Here is a 24,360-nt window from a genome sequence, read left to right on the forward strand (position 1 = left end):
CCGTCTTTGTTTTGCATTGTCTGTCAGTGATAGGAGAGGGTCGCAGCATCCTCTAATTCCTACGAGGGAGAGGGCTGGTGGATCATGAGGCAATGACAGACGCCATCCATCACCTAATGAAATATTGATGAGGTAGTGCAGGGTGGGAAAAGAGGAAGACTGGATATCAGCTACACATGTAGAGAGACACCTTTTTAGGGAGACGATGGGGTAAAAGGAAAGAGACATTTAAAATATGGCCTTTCAGACCAGACAGCATGGCTGCAGCTGACTGGCTGTTAGACGACAATGGCAGGAGAAGAGAAGTGGGAGGGGCGGTGTTCTCCTGTGTTGCTTTGTAAGCAGCATGGTGCTAGAGGAGGAGAGCCCTGGCATTGCTCCTTGTTAGACGGTGTGTTGTGGAGTTGTTAACCAGACAGGAGGAGCCTCACGTCTTGTTTTGCAGCACATTATAGGATGAAAGAGGGCTGTGATGGCGCACGCTCCACTGAGCATACTCCGAACAGCGGGAAGAGCATTTGAGCCCCTCTCTGTCCCGTGCAGTCTACCTGCATTCCACAGCCCTGCCAGCTCATCGAAGTGTGTGTATGTTTGGGTCTGTCAGTGCTGCTCTCGTTCCCTTTCTCATGGGCAAAACCTAAAGAACAAACACGACTGTAACGTAGAGTGAGACAGGAGTCATGTCTCACTCTATGTTACAAACAAAGCCTTGTATAGCCTCCGATCATTTGTTGACATCTGTTATTTCTGTGGGCAAGATGCTGTTTGTTGACTGGGATCCTGTGGGGGTTGGTTGTTGTCTTGTGCTCAGAGCTGTGAAATACAAGGAGGTCACAACTGGAGCACGAGGGCTGGGTTGAAGCAGGGGGCACACAATCTCATGCAAACAGCATTATACAGTACGTGTACACACAGACAGGTACATTATCGCAGGCGCCAGGAATGAATGAGTGTGTTGACTTAGTTTATTAGCTTGCATAATGAAATATCTTTGAGATTAGGAATTGGTGAATGACGATACGTTTTCCTGGCAATCTCCTCTGTGGTTTCATTAGCATGCTAGTGTCCGAGAGGCTTCTGAACATCTTCAGACACCCTATGGAACCCATGACTCCAGAGGAGTCTCTGTTATCGTTACTCATTGTGTATTTATTCCTCATTTGACTATTTTTCGATTATTTCTCTATTTTCCTCTCTGCATTGTTGGGAAGGGTCCATAAACAGTTCACCTGTTGTTTACGAAGCATGTGATGAATAATTTGTTACGAGCCAATGTCACTGTGAGACGGAGTCTCCCCTGATTTAATATGAATCCCTGCAGCCCTGACAGCACAGCGCTTTCACTCCACACAGAGACATGGGACAGGGAGGGATACCGCCCAAGTATTGTGGCATCGCTGAGATAATGTAGTGTTGAAACGTGGCAGATTGGTCTTCTGCATTAGCTTTCTCTGTACAGAGAAGGGTGCCAGAGAAAGGTGCTGACCCAATGAACTATTGTCCCATTCAGCTACATATTTCTGTCTGGGTCCAGCATGGAGAACACTAGCTTATGATAAGCTCTCTGTGTGTACCCACTTTGGTGTTTAGTACTGGACATGAAGGCACCGATAAATTGACAGACAATTCCAGTCTTTATTGTTTTGGGTCTGGTTTCTGAGGCCAGTCCATTTGGCTATGAGTCAGCTCTAGCGCCTAACTGTTGCTTGGTGCAAGACAGTTATCAGCCTGGTAACACCACTGACAGACTCTTCCTGCACTGCCCCTGTGTGCTGTAGGGGCCATGATGAATGAATAAACAACTCTTCTAAAATAGACAGGGTGAAAGAGGAAGGAAGTTGGCATCTTTATGAAAGGGCCAGTCATTGCTGCATTCCCAGCACAATTCAATCAATGACTCAGTGGAAAACCATACCTGTTGTGCTAATTTGATTGTACTGTATATCGAATAGTTGCAGAGGGAAGAGGAGGCTCTTGGTTCCAAGTCTGGCTGAATATGTTTTCGATTTGTGCCGCAATGATACTATAATGAGAAACAGAATATCTGTCAAGTGACGTGTGTTTAACTAGTGGTAGTACATCTTTCACAGGTGGTAGTATGTCTTCAGACTTCACACTACATTATATGTCCATCTGGGTGGATATGTAGGGTTGGAATGTCTGGGAGGCCATAGTGACACAGTTCTTTATGCTCCCTGGACTCGAGATGGTGAAACATGAGCTCGGTGGAAAGTGTAAATCTTGCGTTTCCTGGAGCTGTGCTGAAGGTTAAGGAGGGCCAGAGAAAGAGCTAGAGAGAGAGAGGGGGAGACTATACCAACCTGATGAAATGGGCAGTCCTTGTGTCTGCCCTCCCACTGGCCTTAGAATGATTGATTTGTCAGAGAATAGGAGGACTCGGTCTTTGGCACTCTTATAACTTAATAATCCATAAATAACCTCGACCATTACAGCGATGATGGAGGCCCTGGTTAGCAAACATGAGGTAGAAGAAAATCACATGTGGTAAAAAGAAAAACACTATGTTGCTGCATTGAATTCTTACCTCATATTTCTATCCATCATATGACCTCAGAAGTCTATCTGGCAATGAATGTACTGGCAGTGGTGGAAATGATTGACCTTGGCAGCAGACAAAGTTAGTGTGGATAGTGATGTCTTCTGGGAGGGAAGAAAGACATAAAATGCTCTGAAGGGCTGTATGGATATCAAACATAATGTCACCATACAGGTGTGATGGAGGCATAGCTACACAGTTCAGGCCATCAGGTTCAGGTTGGTGTAGCTACAGTGTGCAGGCCTACATGTTCAGGTTGACATAGCTACACAGTACAGGCCAACATGTTTAGCTATAGGTATCAGATAAATGTAGCCTACCTGTGTGGTTTTGGTTGGCCAATGGTGCAGTTTTACACTCCCTCCTCTTGCCCGCAGAGACAAAATTGAGCTATTTTAAAGCTAGTTTCCTGCACACATTGTAGACATTTTGTCTTGGGGCTGAGAAACAAATTGCAGTTTCAAAGCTAATGTCCTGCAATTCTACACATTTTGACATGGGGAGGGGGGGAATTTTACTGTTTTAAAGCTAGTTTCCTAAAAAAAAATGTTTTTAATGTAATGAAGCCGAGATAAGAATTGCAGTTTCAAAGCTAATTTTGTGCAATGCTACACATTTTGCCATGTTCTTATGTTATCTGAGTGACTCAAACATTATAACAAATCAGTGGGGGCCCCATGCCATGTCATTTTTGGAATTTTAGATTCTCGGTTTCTATTTTTGGTGATTGTTGCTCCATTATATTTTCAACATCCTTTATATCTAGTTTTATTGGTTTAAGTTTACACTGAAAATGTTTTACCATCCCAATTTTTTAAATTACATTTCTTTGCAGTGGCGGCCACAATTTAGCTAAATGCATTTAGGGGAAACATTGCCTATGTTCCTCTTTTAGCTCCAATTCCCAACACTCTGATTAGAGAAAGTCCACAGGGTGAGACACTGGTTGAAATGAGTGAATGGCCATGTCTGCCTTGTAGGAAACTGACTTTACACCCTTTGAGCCACGCTGCATGGAACCCCCTAAAACCCATCAGGGGCCTCCGGATCCCTCTGACAAAGGGGGTTGTATCAGCCTATCAACTCCAGGCCAATGCAGTGTGGCCCAGACTGTTATGAATGGGAGTGGAGTGACAGAGACGGGGAATGCTGAGATGACAGGCAGCCTCTTTCATCCAGCTATCAAGAGGGAAAACGACCCAGGCAGCAGAAAAGGAGCCAAGCTCATTGGATGGCCCAGATTGGGATAGTATCAGTATTGTCAAATGTAATTGGTTGTGAAAGGCCTGTTTGGCCCTGAGTGTGTTTTGGAGTGGATGGGTATGGACAGTGGGGTGTCCCGGTTCCCAGTTTATATGTGCTGGTTTTCAGATGTTGCCTGTGTACATTCTCACACTCTCTCTGAGGTGTCTTTGCATAACTTAGTTTCTTTGGTTGTTTGCACCAATACTACATTCAATGTGGCACTGTGAAATGTAAATGAACTTGCAACTGCACATTGTGTGTTACATTTTCTTGTTCATTCTGCTAACAAGAAGATTTTACAGTAAAACACTGAAAGTGGTCAGCATTTGTTAAGATAAAGCATTTCCAGGAGATGAATAGTAGGTACACACTGGGCTGTTCTCTTACAGGGCTGTCAGAGAACAAGCAGACTGTTTGATTTTCTTCCTTCAAAACAAAGGTCAGCTTCACCAATCAACTGAAATGTTGCTACATGTGCAGGGCACCTCTTTCAGATCGCAACAGTTGGCCAGTCAAGGGTAAACCTCTACTCCAATAGAGCAGAGCGAGGCAGGCTGATCAGCTGAGTAGCCCTGGTAGGCAAAGGCAGCTTTGTTACAGCCATTGAAGAGGTTTGTCTTAACATGACCTTCTGTGTCAAGAACCTTGGCGGTTAGTGTTGTGAAGAAAATAAACTCATTTTGTAGTGTTGAGTCTTGGTACATGTGTAGGCAAGGCATCCACATTATCAGTACAGGGAACGTCATGGTAAGTACTGGGGCGTGAGCCCACATTCCACCCTGGTGAAAGGCACGGAAGCATGGGATTTGGGTCCGGATGTGTTGGGAATGTGAGTTTAGATATGTTATACGATCCAGGTCAAATGGCCCAAAGCCCTGTTTGTGTTAGTCTTCATAACAGTCATGCGAGAGTGAACAGAGTTAGGCTAAAGCCAACCAGGCTGGTCTGTCTTTGTCTGTCCGCATGTCTCCCCAATACTCTACAGGGTGTGGCTGGAAGAGAGAGACCGTCAGTTGCATGTGTGTCTGACATAAGAGGGTGTCGGAAAGCTTCTAGTTTTAGAAGCACATCCACCAACCTTCCACCCTCTATCTACCCCCCCCCCCCCCCCTCTCTCTCCCCCATCTCTTCTCCCCCTTCTCTTATTAAAGACAGATGTTTGATATAATGAGCTTGTCTATCTCCAGGCTTGTGGGCTCTACCCCTCCTAGAATAGCACCCACACACCAACCCTTATGTCACAGCCTTGGCCTCTGTATAAGGGGAAACATGGTTTCTTGTAAGACTTGGGTTGGGTTATGTTTATTATCAGTAATACTGCCAAGACATGGAGTGGACCATTTTAGTGGAAGTCCATAGCATTAGGTTGTAAGTCAGAATGAGCTCCAGTTCCAATATGGGAAATCTATCGTCATAATGTAATATCCAAAGCAGCAGACTGAACTATATATATATATACCGTTTTTTTCACTGTAAAAGGTAATATAGATCAGGTCTTAAAAGCCTCATGGTCCTTCCTAAAGAGGTTGAGATGAGGACTGAAAGCTTCTCTTTAACACTCAGTGAATTAGTTTGCTTTGGAGTTTCTTCTCTATGCCTAAAGCAACAGAGAGAATGACTAGCATGTGCCCTGCACCTCTCCTCTCCCTCCTACTCTCCATATGACTTCATGACTCCGCTGTGGTTGACTCTGCCTGCCATCTCCTCTACACCAAGGGTGATTCGTTAAACAGAATAACAGCTCCAATATCTCCTGAACAGCTTATGTTCCACATGATTGGGGGATTTCGGAGCTTCTTAAAACACAAGAGTGGGAAACGTTGACATATCTGAGCTATTATGTAGCAGTCTAAATATTTTGGTTCTGTTCAGAACGTTAGCTTGTTGATGAGCTTGAAGTTTGATTAATTCATTGCGCTTAATATTTGTCACACTGAGGATTGCGCCGGATTCCCTGTGAACAGCGTCATGTTTTTAATTTTATTGTATTACATCAGAAGGCTTGTCTTATTCTTAGCGACTACCTAGTATACAGTCTTCTGTGTGACTGTGTTTGATCAAACACATACAGGTAACTGCCAAAATAAGGGAAACCCCAATATAAAGTGTCTTAATAGGGCGTTGGGCCACCAGAACAGCTTCAATGCGCCTTGGCATAGATTCTACAAGTGTCTGGAACTCTATTGGAGGGATGCGACACCATTCTTCCATGAGAAATTACATAATTTGGTATTTTGTTGATTGATTTAGAAAACACTGTCTCATGAGCCTGTCTAGAATCTCCCATAAGTGTTCAATTGGGTTGAGATCTGGTGAATGAGACAAACACACCTCCATAAACTCCTTTGAGACCCCTCTTTCAAAGTCACTGAGATCTCTTCTAGCCATGGTAGCCAAAATAATGGGCAACTGAGCATTTTTATACATGACCTCTTATGGGATGTTAATTACTTAATTGTCTCAAGAACCACACCTGTGTGGAGGCACCTGCTTTCAATATACTTTGTATACCTCATTTACTCAAGTGTTTCCTTTATTTTGGCAGTTACCTGTAGCTTTAGATACAAAAATGGACAGTAATGTATGCACTTAAGCAAATCGTACACTCTTTGTGCTCTCAGAGAGTCATATCTGTAACTGTAGGTTCTTCTCTGAATGAGTGAGTGAATAGTCATCTCTAGAAACAGGCTGCAAAAAGGATGAACAAAGTTCACATTCACAGATGTGGTTATGGAAGATTATACAGGAAACACATCATACAGTTTCATTTTTCAACTGGGTTTCCGAGTGTATGACTTGAGTAATAAACTAACATGAGTGATATCTCCCTTGTGAGGCCACACAGCTGTAGCGCTCTCTCTGTAACTCTCCCCTTGGCTCTGTACTAATACAAAGAAGGGAAACATACTGCTCGACTAGCCTTGACACAACCCGATAGGAAAATGCTTTCTGGCTTTTTATTTTTTTGGTGGGTGTTTTTATGTCCCTGTTCAGTAAATCAGGGTACTGTTGAGGTGCCTGTCTGTTCGACACAGTGTGCCAGCTATCGTGTGGGCCCATAAGAAAAGGCAGCCATTTTCCTCCTTGTTCGTCCTTCAACTGCTCTCTCCCTCTCTCGCGGGTATTGGGTGAGCACCTTGCACTGAGCAGGAAGTTGAGAAATTACAGATTTATAAGTGAAACAATGTGGCCTACATTAGAGGGAGGCAGGGTGGAAACATTTGGGAGGACAACCCCAGGGGTGAGTGGTTGTATACTTGGTCTGGATGCAGGGGCTGTGTCCTGACTGGAGAGTGAAGGGATGTGTAAATCTGCGCTCCCTGGACAAGCAGGGTTGTGTATACATACAGATCATCTGTCTGTATGCTTTAGCTGGAGACATCTGACGCCTTTCATCCATCTTGTGTTATTTGCACAGCTATCTTCAACAGGACAGTGCCACACAGAATTCCCAATTGTTCCTTTAGTTTTTCCACACACATACTGTACAGTACATGTAGACTTTGTGTTGGTAGCTGAACAGTTGTATGACCTGCAGCCCACATCTCTTTCAATTACTGCCACAGCCACCATAGGGTGGGGCAACTGTGAATGACATCAACTACCAAAGGCCTCAGCCAGATTTTCATTTTGTTGAATGTCTCACCGTATCGTAATGTTTATTTTGGTGCATGGTATTTGTGTGTTCTTGATGAATTGTCTCCAGGAAAAAGTCCAAATTCCTCCCAACCAGATGTAGACATAATTAAACTGCAGTTTTCTAACAACAATCTGGGACATGTGGCATTAGGGTGCTGCGCCACAACCAGCGTGAAGTTGTTAGGCTGCTGCTAGCCTGATTTACCATCACTGGCAGCTCTGTATTCCTCTTTTCATCCTTTCACCCTTCCCTCTCTCCATCTTTCTCTCACTCTGGATCTCAGCTGAATGGGGCACAAATAGGCTATAGTTCTCTTTGCCTCGGGATTAAGGTGTTAACACACCTAGAGAAAGAGTTCATTCTAGGATACAGATGCTGATTTTGTCAGCTCATTTCAAAGGCATTGGAATCATTTTTCACAGAGGGTCATAAAGGGACATCGGGCTGTAGTAGCCTACAGACTGTTATATGAAACAATGCAGTGTTGATTAGCTCTGTATTCTGGTGAGTAAGACACAATGTGACAGTGTTTTCCTGTGACTAGGTTAGCCGGCGGTCACCGATGGCCTGGCTGTCCCCAAACACACAGCTGCAGAGAGCTGCCCTGGGCGTCAGTATCATTGGACGGTTTTTCTTTATTTGGACTATTTTCTACATTGTAGAATAATAGTGAAGACAAATCTATGAAATAACACATATGGAATCCATGTAGTAATCAAATAAGTGTAAATACATTTTATATTCTTTATATTTTTCAAAATAGTCACCCTTTGCCTTGATGACAGCTTTGCACACTCTTGGCATTCTCTCAACCAGCTTCACCTGGAATGCTTTACCAACAGTCTTGAAGGAGTTCCCACATGCTGAGCACTTGTTAGCTACTGGTCCAACTAATCCCAAACCATCTCAATTGGGTTGAGGTTGGGGGGATTGTGGAGGCCAGGTCATCTGATGCAATACTCAATCACGCTCTTTCTTGGTCAAATAGCCCTTACACAGCCTGGAGGTGTGTTTGGTCATTGTCCTGTTGAAGAACAGATGATAAACCCACTAAGTGAAAACCAGATGGGATAACGTATCACTGCAGACTGTTGTGGTAGCCATGCTGGTTAAGTGTGCCTTGAATTCTAAATAAATGTCCCCTGCAAAGCACCATCACACCTCCTCCGTCATGCTTCATGGTGGGAACCACATATGCAGAGATCATCCATTCACCTATTCTGCATCCCACAAAGACACGGCGGTTGGATCCAAAAATCTCAAATTTTGACTCATCAGACCAAAGGACAGATTTCTACCAGTCTAATGTCCATTGCCTGTGTTTCTTGGCCCAATCAAGTCTCTTCTTATTGGTTTCCTTTAGTAGTGGTTTCTTTTTAGCAATTTTACCATGAAGACCTGATTCACCCAGTCTCCGCTGAACAGTTGATGTTGAGATGTATGTTTTTATTTGGGCTGCAATTTCTGAGGCTGGTAACTCTAATGAACTTATCCTCTGCAGCAGAGGTAACTTGGGTCTTCCTTTCCTCTGGCGGTCCTCATGAGAGCTATTCATGGTTTTTGCAACTGCACTTGAAGAAACATTCAAAGTTCTTGAAATGTTCTGTATTGACTGACCTTCCTATCCCCAAAAAATTATGGACTGTCGTTTCTCTTTGTATAATTTGAGCTGTTCTTTCTATAATATGTACCTATTTTACCAAATAGGGCTATCTTCTGTATACCACCCCTACCTTGTCACAACACAACTGGTTTGCTCAAACGCATTAAGAAGGAAAGAAATTCTGCAAATTAATTTTTAACAAGGCACACATGTTAATTGAAATGCATTCCAGGTGACTGACTACCTCATGAAGCTGGTTGAGAGAATGCCAAGAGTGTGCAAAACTGTCATCAAATCAAAGGGTGGCTACTTTGAAGAATCTCAAATATAAAATATATTTTGATTTGTTTAACACTTATTTGGTTACTACATGATTCCATATGTGTTATTTCATAGTTTTGATGTCTTCACTATTATTCTACAATGTAGAAAATAGTCCAAATAAAGAAAAACCCTGAATGAGTAGTTGTGTCAACTTTTGCCTGGTACTGTATGTTTCTGGAAAGAGGGAGCCGGACTGGCAGACAGGCTTCCTGAAATTTTGTCTCTCATAACTCTGTTTTGAATTCCTTTGTTAATGCCTCAGGAACTTGTGCAATATTTTATCTGTTCTGTTTTTTAATTTTTTTAAATCTGAGGGTGAAAGTGTCACATGCAGTGTTGTGGAAGAAAATATATTTTACCAAGCTACCAATTACTTCACACTGGAAAAGATTAAGCTACACTACAACTACCCTTAGGAACAATATAGTTTAGTTAACTAAAGTTACTTTGAAATAGTAGTTCACTCCATCCAAACTACTTTATGATACAGTTGGAAGTTTACATACACCTTACATTTAAACTCAGTTTTTCATAATTCCTTACATTTAATCCTAGTAAAAATTCCCTGTCTTAGGTCAGTTAGGATCACTACTTTATTTTAAGAATGTGAAATGTCAGAATAATAGTAGAGAGAATGATTTATTTATTTCATCACATTCCTAGTGTGTCAGAAGTTTACATATGCTCAATTTGTATTTGGTAGCATTGCCTTTAAATAGTTTAACTTGGGTCAAACGTTTTGGTTAGCCTTCCACAAGCTTCCCACAATAAGTTGGGTGAATTTTGGCCCATTCCTCCTCCTGATGTAACTGAGTCAGGTTTGTATGCCTCCTTGCTCGCACACGCCTTTTCAGTTCTGCCCACAAATTTTATATAGGATTGAGGTCAGGGCTTTGTGATGGCCACACTAATATCTTGACTTTGTTGTCCTTGACTTTGAAAGTATGCTTGGGGTCATTGTCCATTTGGAAGAACCCATTTGCGACCAAGCCTTAAATTCCTGACTGATGTCTTGAGATGTTGCTTCAATATACAGTGGGGCAAAAAAGTATTTAGTCAGCCACGAATTGTGCAAGTTCTCCCACTTAAAAAGATGAGAGGCCTGTAATTTTCATCATAAGTACACTTCAACTATGACAGACAAAATGAGAAAAAAAAATCCAGAAACTCACATTGTAGGATTTTTTAAATGAATTTATTTACAAATTATGGTGGATTTTTTAAATGAATTTATTTACAAATTATGGTGGAAAATAAGTATTTGGTCAATAACAAAAGTTTATCTCAATACTTTGTTATATACCCTTTGTCAATGACAGAGGTCAAACGTTTTCTGTAAGTCTTCACAAGGTTTTCACACACCGTTGCTGGTATTTTGGCCCATTCCTCCATGCAGATCTCCTCTAGAGCAGTGATGTTTTGGGGCTGTTGCTGGGCAACACAGACTTTCAACTTGCTCCAAAGATTTTCTATGGGGTTGAGATCTGGAGACTGGCTAGGCCACTCCAGGACCTTGAAATGCTTCTTACGAAGCCACTCCTTCGTTGCCCGGGCGGTGTGTTTGGGATCATTGTCATGCTGAAAGACCCAGCCACGTTTAATCTTCAATGCCCTTGCTGATGGAAGGAGGTTTTCACTCAAAATCTCACGATATATGGCCCCATTCATTATTTCCTTTACACGGATCAGTCGTCCTGGTCCCTTTGCAGAAAAACAGCCTCAAAGCATGATGTTTCCACCTCCATTTTTCACAGTAGTTATGGTGTTCTTTGGGTGCAACTCGGCATTCTTTGTCCTCCAAACACGACTAGTTGAGTTTTTACCAAAAAGTTATATTTTGGTTTCATCTGACCATATGACATTCTCCTAATCTTCTTCTGGATCATCCAAATGCTCTCTAGCCAACTTCAGACGGGCCTGGACATGTACTGGCTTAAGCAGGGGGACACGTCTGGCACTGCAGGATTTGAGTCCCTGGCGGCGTAGTGTGTTACTGATGGTAGGCTTTGTTACTTTGGTCCCAGCTCTCTGCAGGTCATTCACTAGGTCCCCCCATGTGGTTCTGGGATTTTTGCTCACCGTTCTTGTGATCATTTGGACCCCACGGGGTGAGATCTTGCGTGGAGCCCCAGATCGAGGGATATTATTAGTGGTCTTGTATGTCTTCCATTTCCTAATAATTGCTCCCACAGTTGATTTCTTCAAACCAAGCTGCTTATTGGTTATTGCAGATTCAGTCTTCCCGGCCTGGTGCAGGTCTACAATTTTGTTTCTGGTGTCCTTTGACAGCTCTTTGGTCTTGGCCATAGTGGAGTTTGGAGTGTGACTGTTTGAGGTTGTGGACAGGTGTCTTTTATACTGATAACAAGTTCCAACCGGTGCCATTAATACAGGTAACGAAGGGAGGACAAAGGAGCCTCTTAAAGAAGTTACAGGTCTGTGAGAGCCAGAAATCTTGCTTGTTTGTAGGTGACCAAATACTTATTTTCCACCATAATTTGCAAATAAATTCATTAAAAATCCTACAATGTGATTTTCATAGTTGAAGTGTACCTATGATGAAAATTACAGGCCTCATCTTTTTAAGTGGGAGAACTTGCACAATTGGTGGCTGACTAGATCATTTTTTGTCCCACTGTATCCACATAATTTTCCTAACTCATTATGCCATCTATTTTGTGAAGTGCACCAGTCCCTCCTGCAGCAATACACCCCCACAACGTGATGATGCTACCCCCATGCTTCACGGTTGGGATGGTGTTCTTCGGCTTGCAAGCCTCTCCCTTTTTCCTCCAAACATAAGGATGGTCAGTATGGCCAAACAGTTCTTTGCTTTATCAGACCAGGGGACATTTCTCCTAAAAGTACGATCTTTGTCCCCATGTGCAGTTGCAAACCACAGTTTGGCTTTTTTAAGGCGGATTTGGAGCAGTGACTTCTTCCTTGCTGAGCGGGCTTTCAGGTTATGTCGATATAGGGCTCGTTTTTACTGTGGATATAGATACTTTTATACTGGTTTCCTCCAACATCTTCACAAGGTCCTTTGCTGTTGTTCTGGGATTGATTTGCACTGTTTGCACCAAAGTACCTTCATCTCTAGGAGACAGAAGGTGTCTCCTTCCTGAGCAGTATGACGGCTGTGTGGTCCCATGGTGTTTATACTTGAATACTATTGTTTGTGCAGATGAACGTGGTACCTTCAGGCATTTGGAAATTGCTCCCAAGGATGAACCAGACTTGTGGAGGTCTACAATTTTCTTTCTGAGGTCTTGGCTGATTTTCCCATGATGTCAAGCAAAGAGGCACTGAGTTTGAAGGTTGGTCTTGAAATGCATCCACAGGTACACCTCCAAATGATGTCAATTAGCCTATCAGAACCTTCGAAAGTCATGACATCATTTTCTGGAATTTCCATGCTGTTTTAAAGGCACCGTCAACTTAGTGTATGTGAACTTCTGACCCACTAGAATTGTGATACAGTGAATTATAAGTGAAGTAATCTGTCTGTAAACAATTGTTGGAAAAATTACTTGTGTCATGCACAACGTAGATGTCCTAACCGACATGCCAAAACTAAAGTTTGTTGACAAGAAATTTGTGGAGTGGTTGAAAAAATAGTTTATTGACTCCAACCTTAGTGTATGTAACTTCCGACTTCAACTGTATATTATCATATCTAAATCTGAAATGTCATAGACTAATTGCAAGACAGATTACTCTGGACTCAAATGTTAACAGAATGTGTAATTTAGCCCATTTAACACACCAACTATGTTTTTAAGTGACAATTAGGAAGACGAAGGTGTGATGCAGAAAAATAAAGGAAATTCTTGCCTACTTCACCAATATTACACTTTTGCTAAACAAGTTGTGTAGTTCCAGTAGTTGGCTACAATGCTGCATGGCAAAAAGTTAGTGTTTTCAGTAGTTAACCAGATTTTTTATTATGTTCAGTTACCGCCAAGCTACTGCAAAATGTAGTTAAATTACTAGTTGAACTACATGTAGTTCAGTACTCCCAGCACTGATCAAATCCAATTTTATTGATCACATACACCCGCAATCACATCTAAATATGTGTATCAAAATGCTTGTGTTCTGGCAGTGCTGTAGTATCTAAAAAACACAACAATAAACAAACCTAAAATTTAAATAATGAAATTAAGATGTGGCATTGACTAAAATACAGTATAAACAAATGAAAATAGTAAAGCTGTATGTTAACATTGTGTTCTATGTCTACAATATGTATAGAGGACAGCAGCCTCTAAGGTGCAGGGTTGAGTAACCAGGTGTTAGCCGGCTAGTGATGTATATTTAATAGACTGATGGCCTTGAGATTGAAAAACAGTTTCTGTCTCTCGGCCCCAGTGATGCGTTGGGCAGACCGCAGCACCCTCTGGGTAGTCCTGCGGATGCGGGCGGTGCAGTTGCCGTACCAGGTGGTGATACAGCCCGACAAGATGCTCACAATTGTGCATCCGTACATGTGTGTGAGGGTCTTAGGGGCCAAGCCACATTTCTTCAGCCTCCTGAGGTTGAAGAGGTTGGCTTTAAAGTGTACATCAAGTCACATGTAGAGCGTATAGTACAGTATAGAGTTAATGTGTGGGCAGAACAGTCAGAGAGGGGAGGGGGTTAGCTACTAGCTAGATATCCTGGCCAAGTCTCTGTTTCAGCCATGTGGCCACACCCCAGCCCAGCCAGTATAGCCGGAGGCAACCTTTGTTCCCCACACTGGGGTCAAGGTCGACCTCTAATATGCATGACTGTGTCTGTGAGCTTTATTATTGACCCAAAGAGGACCCCGTATATCAATGTGCTGCTTTAAATGGGGCTGCCCCTACACACACACACACACACACACACACACACACACACACACACACACACACACACACACACACACACACACACACACACAGACAGTGTGTTACAGCCACTCTGGAAATAGCCCCGCTGTTGGTTCAGCATTATTGATAAGCCACTGAGTAATTTAAGACGACTCTCTTGACATTGAGACGTGGGGGTTTTGACTACCTAGCAGAATGAAAGTATTTGTAGCCAATCAGCAGAGTGGGCTAGCCTGTTCTATCACTGTCTCTACAAACAGGCTTATACACAAAGCGTGTCATTTATTTTAGAATGCATTGTTTTGAATTATAATGACCCAATCGAAGCCGGGTGGGCTGATTATCTGCTTCGACACCTCGCTCAATTTGAACTTTTCTCTATGTTTGCGTTTTATTGCAGGCGCTGTAGTCACACAAAACAATAAAAATGTCATATTTCACTTTTTTTTGGAGCTCAATTGGAAGAGGTAGCTAAAGGTTGAGGCTTTACCATACATTAGACCAATTCATCCACTTATGGAAACACAACATCGCTATCAACAAAGATGATCCTATCCTCCTAGTATACAGTCACTGCTCTGCCTGTCCTGTCCTTTCCACCCGCCTTTCTCTGCCTGCTCCGCCCGCCTGCTTCTGTAGAGTGTTTCGCTTTCATCTCATTCCCAGAGGTCTGTGCTCTTTAATTTGTCAATAACAGCTTTTTATCTTTAGCTTCCAAAAAACATTTCTATTTTCTCCCACTGCAGTGACTTTATCTCTTCTTAGCTCACTGACTTTACATTGAATCTGTTCAGACTCCTCTTCACTAATGTATGAGCTCCATCTTAGCTGTGTAACATCCTCCCTCCTCTAAAATCACCTTAGTTTTGCTCCACTGAGCTCTGAGAGCAGCAAGTAAGTCCTGTCCTTGTATGACCGGGTGCAGTCTGCTAAATGTCACTGGGATTTAATCTATGGCTCTGTCATTGGCTCAGATGACTGGTTATTTGAGCCATCACCATCCAAGCCATCGCCCCTCCCAAACATATCCAAACTCATCCAGTGTCTCAGAAGGACGTGTCATCAAACGGTCCTGTTCTGTCTGCCTTGTCTCTTTATTTGACACCGGTTTGGAAATGGGGACCTTGGACTTAAACATCCTTTCCTTGTCCAACTCACAACTCTTTTGTTAATTACCTCAGTCCATTTTGGAGCCGTTTCACAGAAATGCTCAACATTCGCACCTAAGGCCCTGCAGACGCCTGTGAAAAATAGCATGCCTCCTTTACATTCGGTGTCTGTGTGAGTGCACTGGCTGCCTCACACTAATTCTAGAATCATCTAATGAGGAGCCAGAGAGGATGTGACAACATTCATCTCTGTCATTTTGTCTTTTATCTCACCGTCAAACTTTGTCTCTTTCCTAGTTCCTTCTTTTCCTTGACTCTATTACTTGAGAGGCCAAGTCATGTACTACCAGGCCTGATGATAGTTTGACGTTGCTTTGTATTGCTATTACATAATATTCTTAACACTTTTATACAGTGTACATTACTACTGTATTACTGCTTTTGACTTTTGAACTTAACACTGCCTTTCAACAGTCACACATAGTAAAACAACTCTGGTCTTGGCAGACTAATAGCATTTAACTTTTAGGTATTTTTGATGTAAGGAGTTGACATTGATTGCACACAGTTCAGTGATCAGGACATCATGCATAGCATAGCAGCTGTCCACAGATTGTGGTCTTGTCAGTGGTCTGATCATTTGGTAGACTTGTGGTTTGTGGGTCTTGATCAGTGGTCTGTGACTGCTTGTTGGGATTGTGGTCCAAGGGGGTTACTGTTTGTACTCTGCAGAGCCAGAGAGCTGCAGGTTGAGATAAAGTGTGTGTGTGTGTGCAAGCGTGTGTATATCTGTTGACCGAGGGTTTCCCTTTCCTGGGCTCTGCTGTGAGGGCCAGATGCTCTCCCCTGCAGGAAACCCTGTTTACAGACACTCAGGACATGTCCAGCTCCACCCATATCCTCCATCCGTCTCTATCTCAGCTTTAGAACGCACATTTATTTTAGACATTTGATGCCCTTTTGAACTGCAGCTGATTGTGTCAACAAGTAATTGGAACCTTGAACAGCACACAGGGTCATGTGTCTTAAAGCAAAATTTATATTGAGAATGGGCTATTTCACTTTACTGTTTTGTATTTGAAGCTACCTTTCATTCTGTTGCTTTTGTTTGGTATCTTATGTGCTGCTAAGAATATCCAGCATCACCCTGATTTCCAAAGCCTTTTTCCTGATTCCCAAAGTCATGACTAACCTAGCCCCCCTGAGGCCACACAGGCATGATCTAACCATGCAGCCCGTGTCACAGTGAAGGAGCTGAATGTTACTTAGTCTAGTCAGTGATAAGGCCTGATGCCGTCTGATGCTGCTTTGCGTGGTATGATGGAGAGCAGAGAACACTGGCTTCATTGTCTCTGTGCTGCTCTGACTGGTCCCCCACAGTGGGGCACACAGCTCCCTCTGTCTCGCCGCCTCCATCTGCCTCTGCCCTGGGCACTGGGACTCATAAAGGCCACTATCTACTATCTCTTGGACCCGGCTGTCAGGCTGTTGGACTGTGTGCTGTTTGGTACCTACATGATATCACACAGTCATGCTGCTGCTTTATTAGCAGTCTGGTCACGCTGTGATGTCGCAACGTCCTCTGAGCTAACGGCTGGGCTGGAGCTGGAAGGGAAAGTGCATCGGTGCACTTTGTTAACGGGTGTCATCTCTCACAGTCAGCGAGACAGAGAGAGACCCACCCTGATGGAGGGAGGTTGTGAAACTTCCTCTCAAAGCCAGATTTCCATGGCAACCGGCTTTGAGTTCATATGAGGAATACCTTGTGAAGCGGAGACGTCAGTTGGCACACTTTGTTTTTGTGTGTGTGTGTGTGTGTGTGTGTGTGTGTGTCTGGACATGCTTAACTATACCAGAAGTCCCCACAAAAATAGTTAACATACAAAAAAATTAGACCAACTGGGGACATTTTGCCGGGCCCCCACAAGGAAAAAGGATATTTCTAGGGGGTTTAGGGTTCGAGGTTAAAGGTTAGGTTAAGGGTTAGGGGTTAGGGAAAATAGGATTTTGAATGGGAATCAATTGTGTGCCCCACAAGGTTAGTAAAAGACTGTGTGTATCGTGATGATGTTCATGGCTAATGCAGCAGAGGGGCAGCTGGTTCTCTTGGACCTGGCTCCTGTACTACGTTGTGACTGATGTTTATTGGGTCTGCAGTAGGATGAGAAGCCTGGGCCAGACCACCTGCCTTGCCCCTACGAAAAAAGATTGTAGTCAGAGTGCAGTATAACTGCAGTATGCTGAAAATACTGCATCCAAAATGCCACACTCAACTGCAGTAATTTGTCAGTAACTAAATTTAGAGTGCAGTTTACCTTCAGTTCAACTATACAGTACACTGCAGTTTTCTGCAATTACTGCGTCCAAAATACCACACTCGACTGCAGTTACTGCACTTTTACTGCAGTTTCAAAACGCCAATCTTTTTTTTGTAAGGGTGCATGGAAACACTACATTAGAACAACCCTGTGAGAACATGACCAGCTAACACTAGCAGCAGCAGCTAGCTCGCATGAATAGCATGTACAGTAGACTGGAGACCAGCGCAACAAATATCACTTGGCTTACAGTATGTGCAGAAGACTATCTGGCAGCAAGACTATTATGTTAGGAATATAGTTGTTCTGTGAGAATAACTCCAGCTATGCTAACAACATTTAGTTTGTGCAAACAAGACTGGCTATTTAAAGATGGTGTATACGAATAAGGCTGTTTCAGACAACAATTGTAATAAACATATTGGGCATTCAAGTATGTTTACTAAGAACCCGCCTGGCCTGTGAAATGTTGATATTTACCGTACTCTGTGAAAGAAGTCAGCTAGCTAGCTAGCTAGCTAGCTACAGTAGCTACATTGTACTTCTTAGACAGAGGAAGCTACACCCTACACAGTTCTTCCAAGAACAATGACAGCCTTGGTGTATGTTTTCAACAGAAGACGAACAGTAACAAAGGCCAACAACCCTCCGCCCAGGAAAGCGAGGGACACCTGGCATAAACAGGAAGGATGAGTGGAATGTGCTGTTTCTGATGAGGCCTGCAAACCCTCACGTTCTACTCTGTTAGCTGCACAGCTGGAGTGTTAGCTTTGTAGCCTATATTGTGCCGCTGTTTTTCTGAGTCCCCAGAACTTAATCATAGCAGGATGTTGTGTGTGTGTGTGTGTGTGTGTGTGTCAGTCTCTAAAGAAGAGCACACGTTAGTGGAACTGTAAAATACGTTACACATCTTCTACCCCCAGATGATAACCTGGTGAATATGTTACCATTCTAGAATGCAGAAGTAAAACTTAACCCCTGATCTCTCTCTCTCTCTCTGCTCCTCCCTGTAGATGAGCGTGAAGCGGTGCAGAAGAAGACCTTCACCAAGTGGGTCAACTCCCACCTAGCCAGAGTGTCCTGCAGGATCACTGACCTCTATATGGACCTGAGAGATGGACGCATGCTCATCAAACTACTGGAGGTTCTCTCTGGGGAGAAACTGGTGCGTTGGCAGACTGTCAGACTGGTTTACATGGCACGTGCTGTATATGTTTCACTCTGATTTCCAGGTCACATATAGAGTAAATATTCACCTTAAACAAACTTCAAAGGTTAAAATGCTGTTCCCTCTGGTTCTAAACCTACAGTATATGTAATTATTTATACATTAGGCCCATGCATAGCTCATTTTCTTCACTGATTTTACAGGGCACACATACAGGTAACTGCCAAAATATAGGAAACACCAACATAGTGTCTTAATAGGGCGTTGGGACACTACGAGCCAGAACGGCTTCAATGCACCGTGGCATAGATTCTACAAGTGTTTGGAACTCTATCGGAGGGGTGTGACACCATTCTTCCCCGAGAAATTCCATAATTTGGTGTTTTATTGGTGGTGGAAAACTCTGTCTCAGGCGTCGCTCCAGAATCTCCCATAGGTGTTCAATTGGGTTGAGATCTGGTGACTGAGACTGGCATGGCATTTGGTTTGCATTGTTTTCATGTTCATTAAACCGTTGTGACCACTCGTGCTCTATGGATGGGAGCATTGTCATCCTATGTTGACATAGCCATGGTCGCCAAAATAATTACAAAAATAATGGCCTGCCGAGCATTTTTGTACATGACTCTAAGCATGATAGGATGTTAATTGCTTAATTAACTCAGGTACCACACCTGTGTGGAAGCACCTGCTTTCAATATACTTTTTATCCCTAATTTTCTCAGGTTTTTCCATTATTTTGTCAGTTACTTGTATTTTTCAACTTGAGTATTTATTTGTAGTTGTTTCTCTTACTACGATCTTATTTGTGCTTTGCATGATATCAGAAGTGTTGGGGAAGATATCCTGAAGTCATAGTTTACAAAACTATCAACTACATAACCACGAAAGAAGTTCAGCTACCCTTAAGAAAAATATAGTTTACTTAACTAAAGATGAAAAAAATATATAATTCTTGCCTACTTCACCCATATTTTGTTTTATATTAGCGTAAAAAAGTAGGGTGTAGTTCTAGGTGTTAGCTACACGCTACATGGCAAAAAAGTAATTAACTACTGAAAACACTACCTAGATTTTTATTTAGTTCAACCTCCACAAAGCTTCTGCGAAATGTAGTTTAATTACTAGTTGAACTTAGACGGTAAATCTTCCTCTCACAAAACAAGAATGTTGAATATAATTTAATTTCAATTTACTCTACCAATTGTTCGGTTTGTCCTTTTGTGAGTAGGAATTTGAGAAAAAGTATCCACAGGAGTACTTATAAGCATTCTGTTTCTCCGACCAACTGTGTGTAACGGAAGAAGAACGCCACAGTGTTGTAACTGAAAGATATTGTCAGCTGCAACTGTGAAGTTAAAACCGGTTAAAACAGATACAGTAATTGTATATTTAGCATTTGTGAAATTATTTTATGTGCTATGAAAGTAGAGGGCTTTGATTTTAGAACAGTACAGCAAATGAGAATCCATTCCCGTTTATCTGTATTTAGTTGTTTTGGCTGCCAGAGCCAATTCGCTTCTGAACATAACATGTAAGGTACTCGGACTAAAAAAGTACGTTCTTGGGCTCGTACTAGTGTTGAGATTTTTATCACCTGGCACATGCGCAAAACCTTGTAAACACCTGCAAGACTTCGGCTGCAAGACTTCGACTGCATGTATATCCGTCTTGTGCATCAGGTGATGAGCGAACAAAGTATGAAAGCCAAACAGAGACCTGTGTTTTTGAAGTCTGTTTAATTACTAGTTTTATAGGTTTTCGTCAATACAAATTAACGTGGCTATGTCGTTTAAGGGACAGCATAGGAATATCGGGTCTAATCTGTGCTACGTTTGTGGTTCAGCAGTATAGACGGGTTGGCTGACAACTTCATGAAAATGATGTGTGCTGTTCAATGTGTCCGAAAGGTGTGTATTGTTATGATTCTGAAAGGTCAGATGGCTAGCATCAATGACAAGAAGCTGCCTTGTGGGGAATCAGAATTAGCTCTTTTCAGCTTGTTTTATCTTGTTGTTGATATCATGTCTTGTTTTGAGTTGTTTTGACTGATATCATGTCTATGCTAATATGGCTCAAATTCTCTAGCTAGTTAACTGTAACAATGTATTTTAGAGACAACAACTGCTCATTGTGCAAATGTATTTGTTTTCATTAAACATTTGAAGATGAAATATAGCTTACATGTTATCAACAGTCGAAGCCAGCCCAGTCTGTTTTGCCCCATAGCTTACATGTTATCAGCAGTCGAAGCCAGCCCAGTCTGTTTTGCCCCATAGTTGCCCACTCGTCGGTTTTGTTGCTAACCACAAACCCGTCTATCTCACTCAACTCTCACCCACTCTGATGTATATAGCTATGTTACACGTTATATACAGATAACTCCCTTGTCTTACAGAGTCAACATTTATAAAACCAGACACACCTTAACTACTCTCTCCACCTCTGGGACAGAATGTATTCAAAGCAGCCCTGGTAAAGTCATGGTCTTTACCTGTATACTATGGAGAGGTTATGAGCAGTTCGGTTGAGGATAGAGCAGAGAAAGATATAAGGGTGAAGTGGATAGTAGTAGCGTGTCCTATTGGTTTACGCTCTGCTAGAGGTTCAGACTGGGTCACATATATTAGGTTACATGGATCCTGTTGTCTCGCATGGAAACATCATGGAAATATACACTACCAGACACACTCACAAATGTACACGGAGCGATCCACCCAGGCATCTGACAAACACAGAAATACACGTTTTAAAAAACCTACATGTACCACAAAGACACTAATGCAGATCCAATTATACAGTCAATGCACCGAGCAAGTTGCAGTATAGCATGTGGTTACACAAAGACAGGCTGAGTGCTTACAGAATGCTAGAGGCCAAGCTAGGTTAGACCTTATGCCCAGACTGGCGTCAAAGAGATTAAGGCAAAACCAAAACATAATTACTGACTATAGTAGTAGTAGTAATAGTACTACGCATGTGACGTTAGAGAGCAAGCTTCATACTGAACTTTTCCATCTTAGCAGCTGTGCTGAAGGAGGGGAGAGAAGTAATTATCATGGCAGGATTGCCGATAAAAGAAAGTTTAGCAAAGTTAGCGCTGATAGGTTTGATTAACTATGTCTCAATTTGGCTCATTCACCCCTCCCTTCACCATCAGTGGCTTTTGAAAGGCAGCTCTCTGATGGACTCGTCCAGACAGCTCTGGAATCAAAACTCAATTAAGGCCGATTACAGCCCCTACCACTTTAATCCCCCCATCACCCTCTGCCTTGTGATTTCCAGTGGAACGTGCCAAGATCCTCCATTGAGGGAGCTCACAGGGCTTCGCTGTGAGAAAGATCTGACCACAGCTTCAACTCACTCCCAGTGAATGCAGTCTACTGTGGTCCCTTCAAAATATGAGTCCTTTGTCCTTCCCTCTCTTTTGGCTGTTTCGAGGAAGTAAGGCAAAAGAAACTACAACAAAACGGAAAAATGTCAGTTGATTTTCTATGATGGAGGAAAGGAAGGCAGATATGATCAATGAGATCTTTGAGAGCGAAACAGTGGGGAAGTGAACAACATCCTGCTAAATGATCTCAAGTCAGACGACTGAATTCAAGCCAGCCACCATTTTTCAACTGTTTCATGAAGAGTAGGAATTCCATGTTAGAGTTCACTCCACAAAACACTACATTAAAGTGCCAGATGGGTATCTCTCTGGTTTGGTGTTATTTATGTTGGGCAGCGGAGATATCCACTGGTATTCTCCAGCTGTCCCAACAAGTTCAGGCCCTGGGTACTTCCTAGGTCATGACCCATAGAGAATGGGCTCTAATCCTGGGAAAGCTTTAGATGACCTGTCTCTGGACATACAATGCCTTCAGAAAGTATTCATACCCCTTGACTTATTATACATTTTGTTGTGTTACAGCCTGAATTCGAAATGGATTAAAAAACATTTTTCTCACCCATCTACACACAATAATGACAAAGTGAAAATGTGTTTTTAGAAAACATTGCACAATTATTGGAAATTAAATACAGAAATATCTCATTTACATAAGTATTCACACCCCTGTTAGAATCACCTTTGGCAGTGATTACAGCTGTGAGCTGTTCTGGGTAAGTATCTAAGAGCTTTGCATACCTGGATTGTATAACATTTGCCCATTCATTCTTTTCAAAAGACTTAAAGCTCTCAAATTGGTTGTGATCTTCGCTTGACAACCATTTTCAAGTCTTGCCATTTTCAAGCAGATTTACTGTAAGTCAAAACTGTAACTCGGCCACTCAGGAACATTCACTGTCTTCATGGTGAGCAACTCCAGTGTAGATTTGGCCTTGTGTTTTAGTTTGTCCTGTTGAAAGGTGAATTTATCTCCCAGTTTCTGGTGGAAAGCAGACTGAACCAGTTTTTTTTCTCTGGGTTTTGCCTGTGCTTAGCTCCTTTCCATTTCTTTCTCATCCTGAAATGCTCCCCAGTCCTTTAAGATTACAAGCATACCCATAACATGATGCAGCTGCCGCTATGCTTGAAAATATAGAGAGTGGTGCTCATTAATGCAGGGGTCTCCAACAGATTGATCACAAGCTACCAGTAGCTCACAGCCCACCTATGAGTAGCTCACCAAACAATTCTGAAAGTACAAGCAATTTTCAGATGTTCCATTGCAAACTGTCATAAACACATCTCACAGGTATCAGACAGCGCAAGCTCTCAGCTACTATCTAATCAACGCCACATTGACATTATCCCACCCCTGGTTAGCCATTATTGGCTTAAAAAGCCAAACCTAACACAATATCTGCCAATTAATATCCAGCAATATTGCCCATCTGTCTGTCTGTGGTGGGTGCGTTTTGTCAATCACCCCATGTGTAGCAAGTTGATGTGATAACTGTCTTGTGGGTTGACAGAAATACTTTCCCCCAAAACCTTCTCAATTAAATGTCACCTGCAAAGTAGGCTAACCTGGCAGATTAGCGTATATCATGAGTAAGTATATCATTTGTATTTGTTATTTGCAAACTTTGCCATGAAATGAGCAGCAACAGTACATAACCATTGCTAGACCGGCATGTTAGCACATTCCTTGCTTGCTAGGTGAATTACAATTAAATATAAAATGTTCAGTTTTCTTCCAGACCCCCAAAAAATGAACAATTTTAATTTTGAGAGTGAAAACAAAAAATATATAAAAGCAGGAAAGATTTTTGGGAAAATACAAAAGACACATTTTGGCGGGGGAAATCACATATTTTATAGGACCCCCTTAGAGTTGTTTATTAACCATTATTTTATTGGGTATATTGATGGAAAACAGCACTACTTTATCTTGTACACCAAGGACCCAGGAAAGAGTTGCAGGGGAGAGAAGAGAAAAATGTGCCTATTTGAAAGCAAGAAGAAAATGAGTAGCCCTGTATCTTTTTTGAGACTGGGTGTATTGATACATCATCCAAAGTGTAATGAATATCTTCACCATGCTCAAAAGGATATTCGGTTTTAAAAAAACAGAAAAAAAACAATCTATCAATAGGTTCCCTCCTTTGCAAGG

At 42.3% G+C, this 24,360-nt stretch overlaps 1 protein-coding gene across 2 annotated transcripts in view; it reads left to right on the plus strand.

The window, feature by feature from the left end:
- LOC109899776 (spectrin beta chain, non-erythrocytic 1) overlaps window positions 1–24,360 on the plus strand; it is a 121,523-nt gene that overhangs the window by 42,349 nt on the left and 54,814 nt on the right. For both annotated transcript variants that reach the window (XM_020495297.2, XM_020495296.2), the window contains one exon: window positions 18,663–18,814. In XM_020495297.2, coding sequence (XP_020350886.1) covers window positions 18,663–18,814 — 152 coding nt within the window. The remainder of the gene's footprint in view (window positions 1–18,662; window positions 18,815–24,360) is intronic.

Source organism: Oncorhynchus kisutch, linkage group LG11, assembly GCF_002021735.2.
Source record: "Oncorhynchus kisutch isolate 150728-3 linkage group LG11, Okis_V2, whole genome shotgun sequence".
Lineage (NCBI taxonomy): Eukaryota > Metazoa > Chordata > Actinopteri > Salmoniformes > Salmonidae > Oncorhynchus > Oncorhynchus kisutch.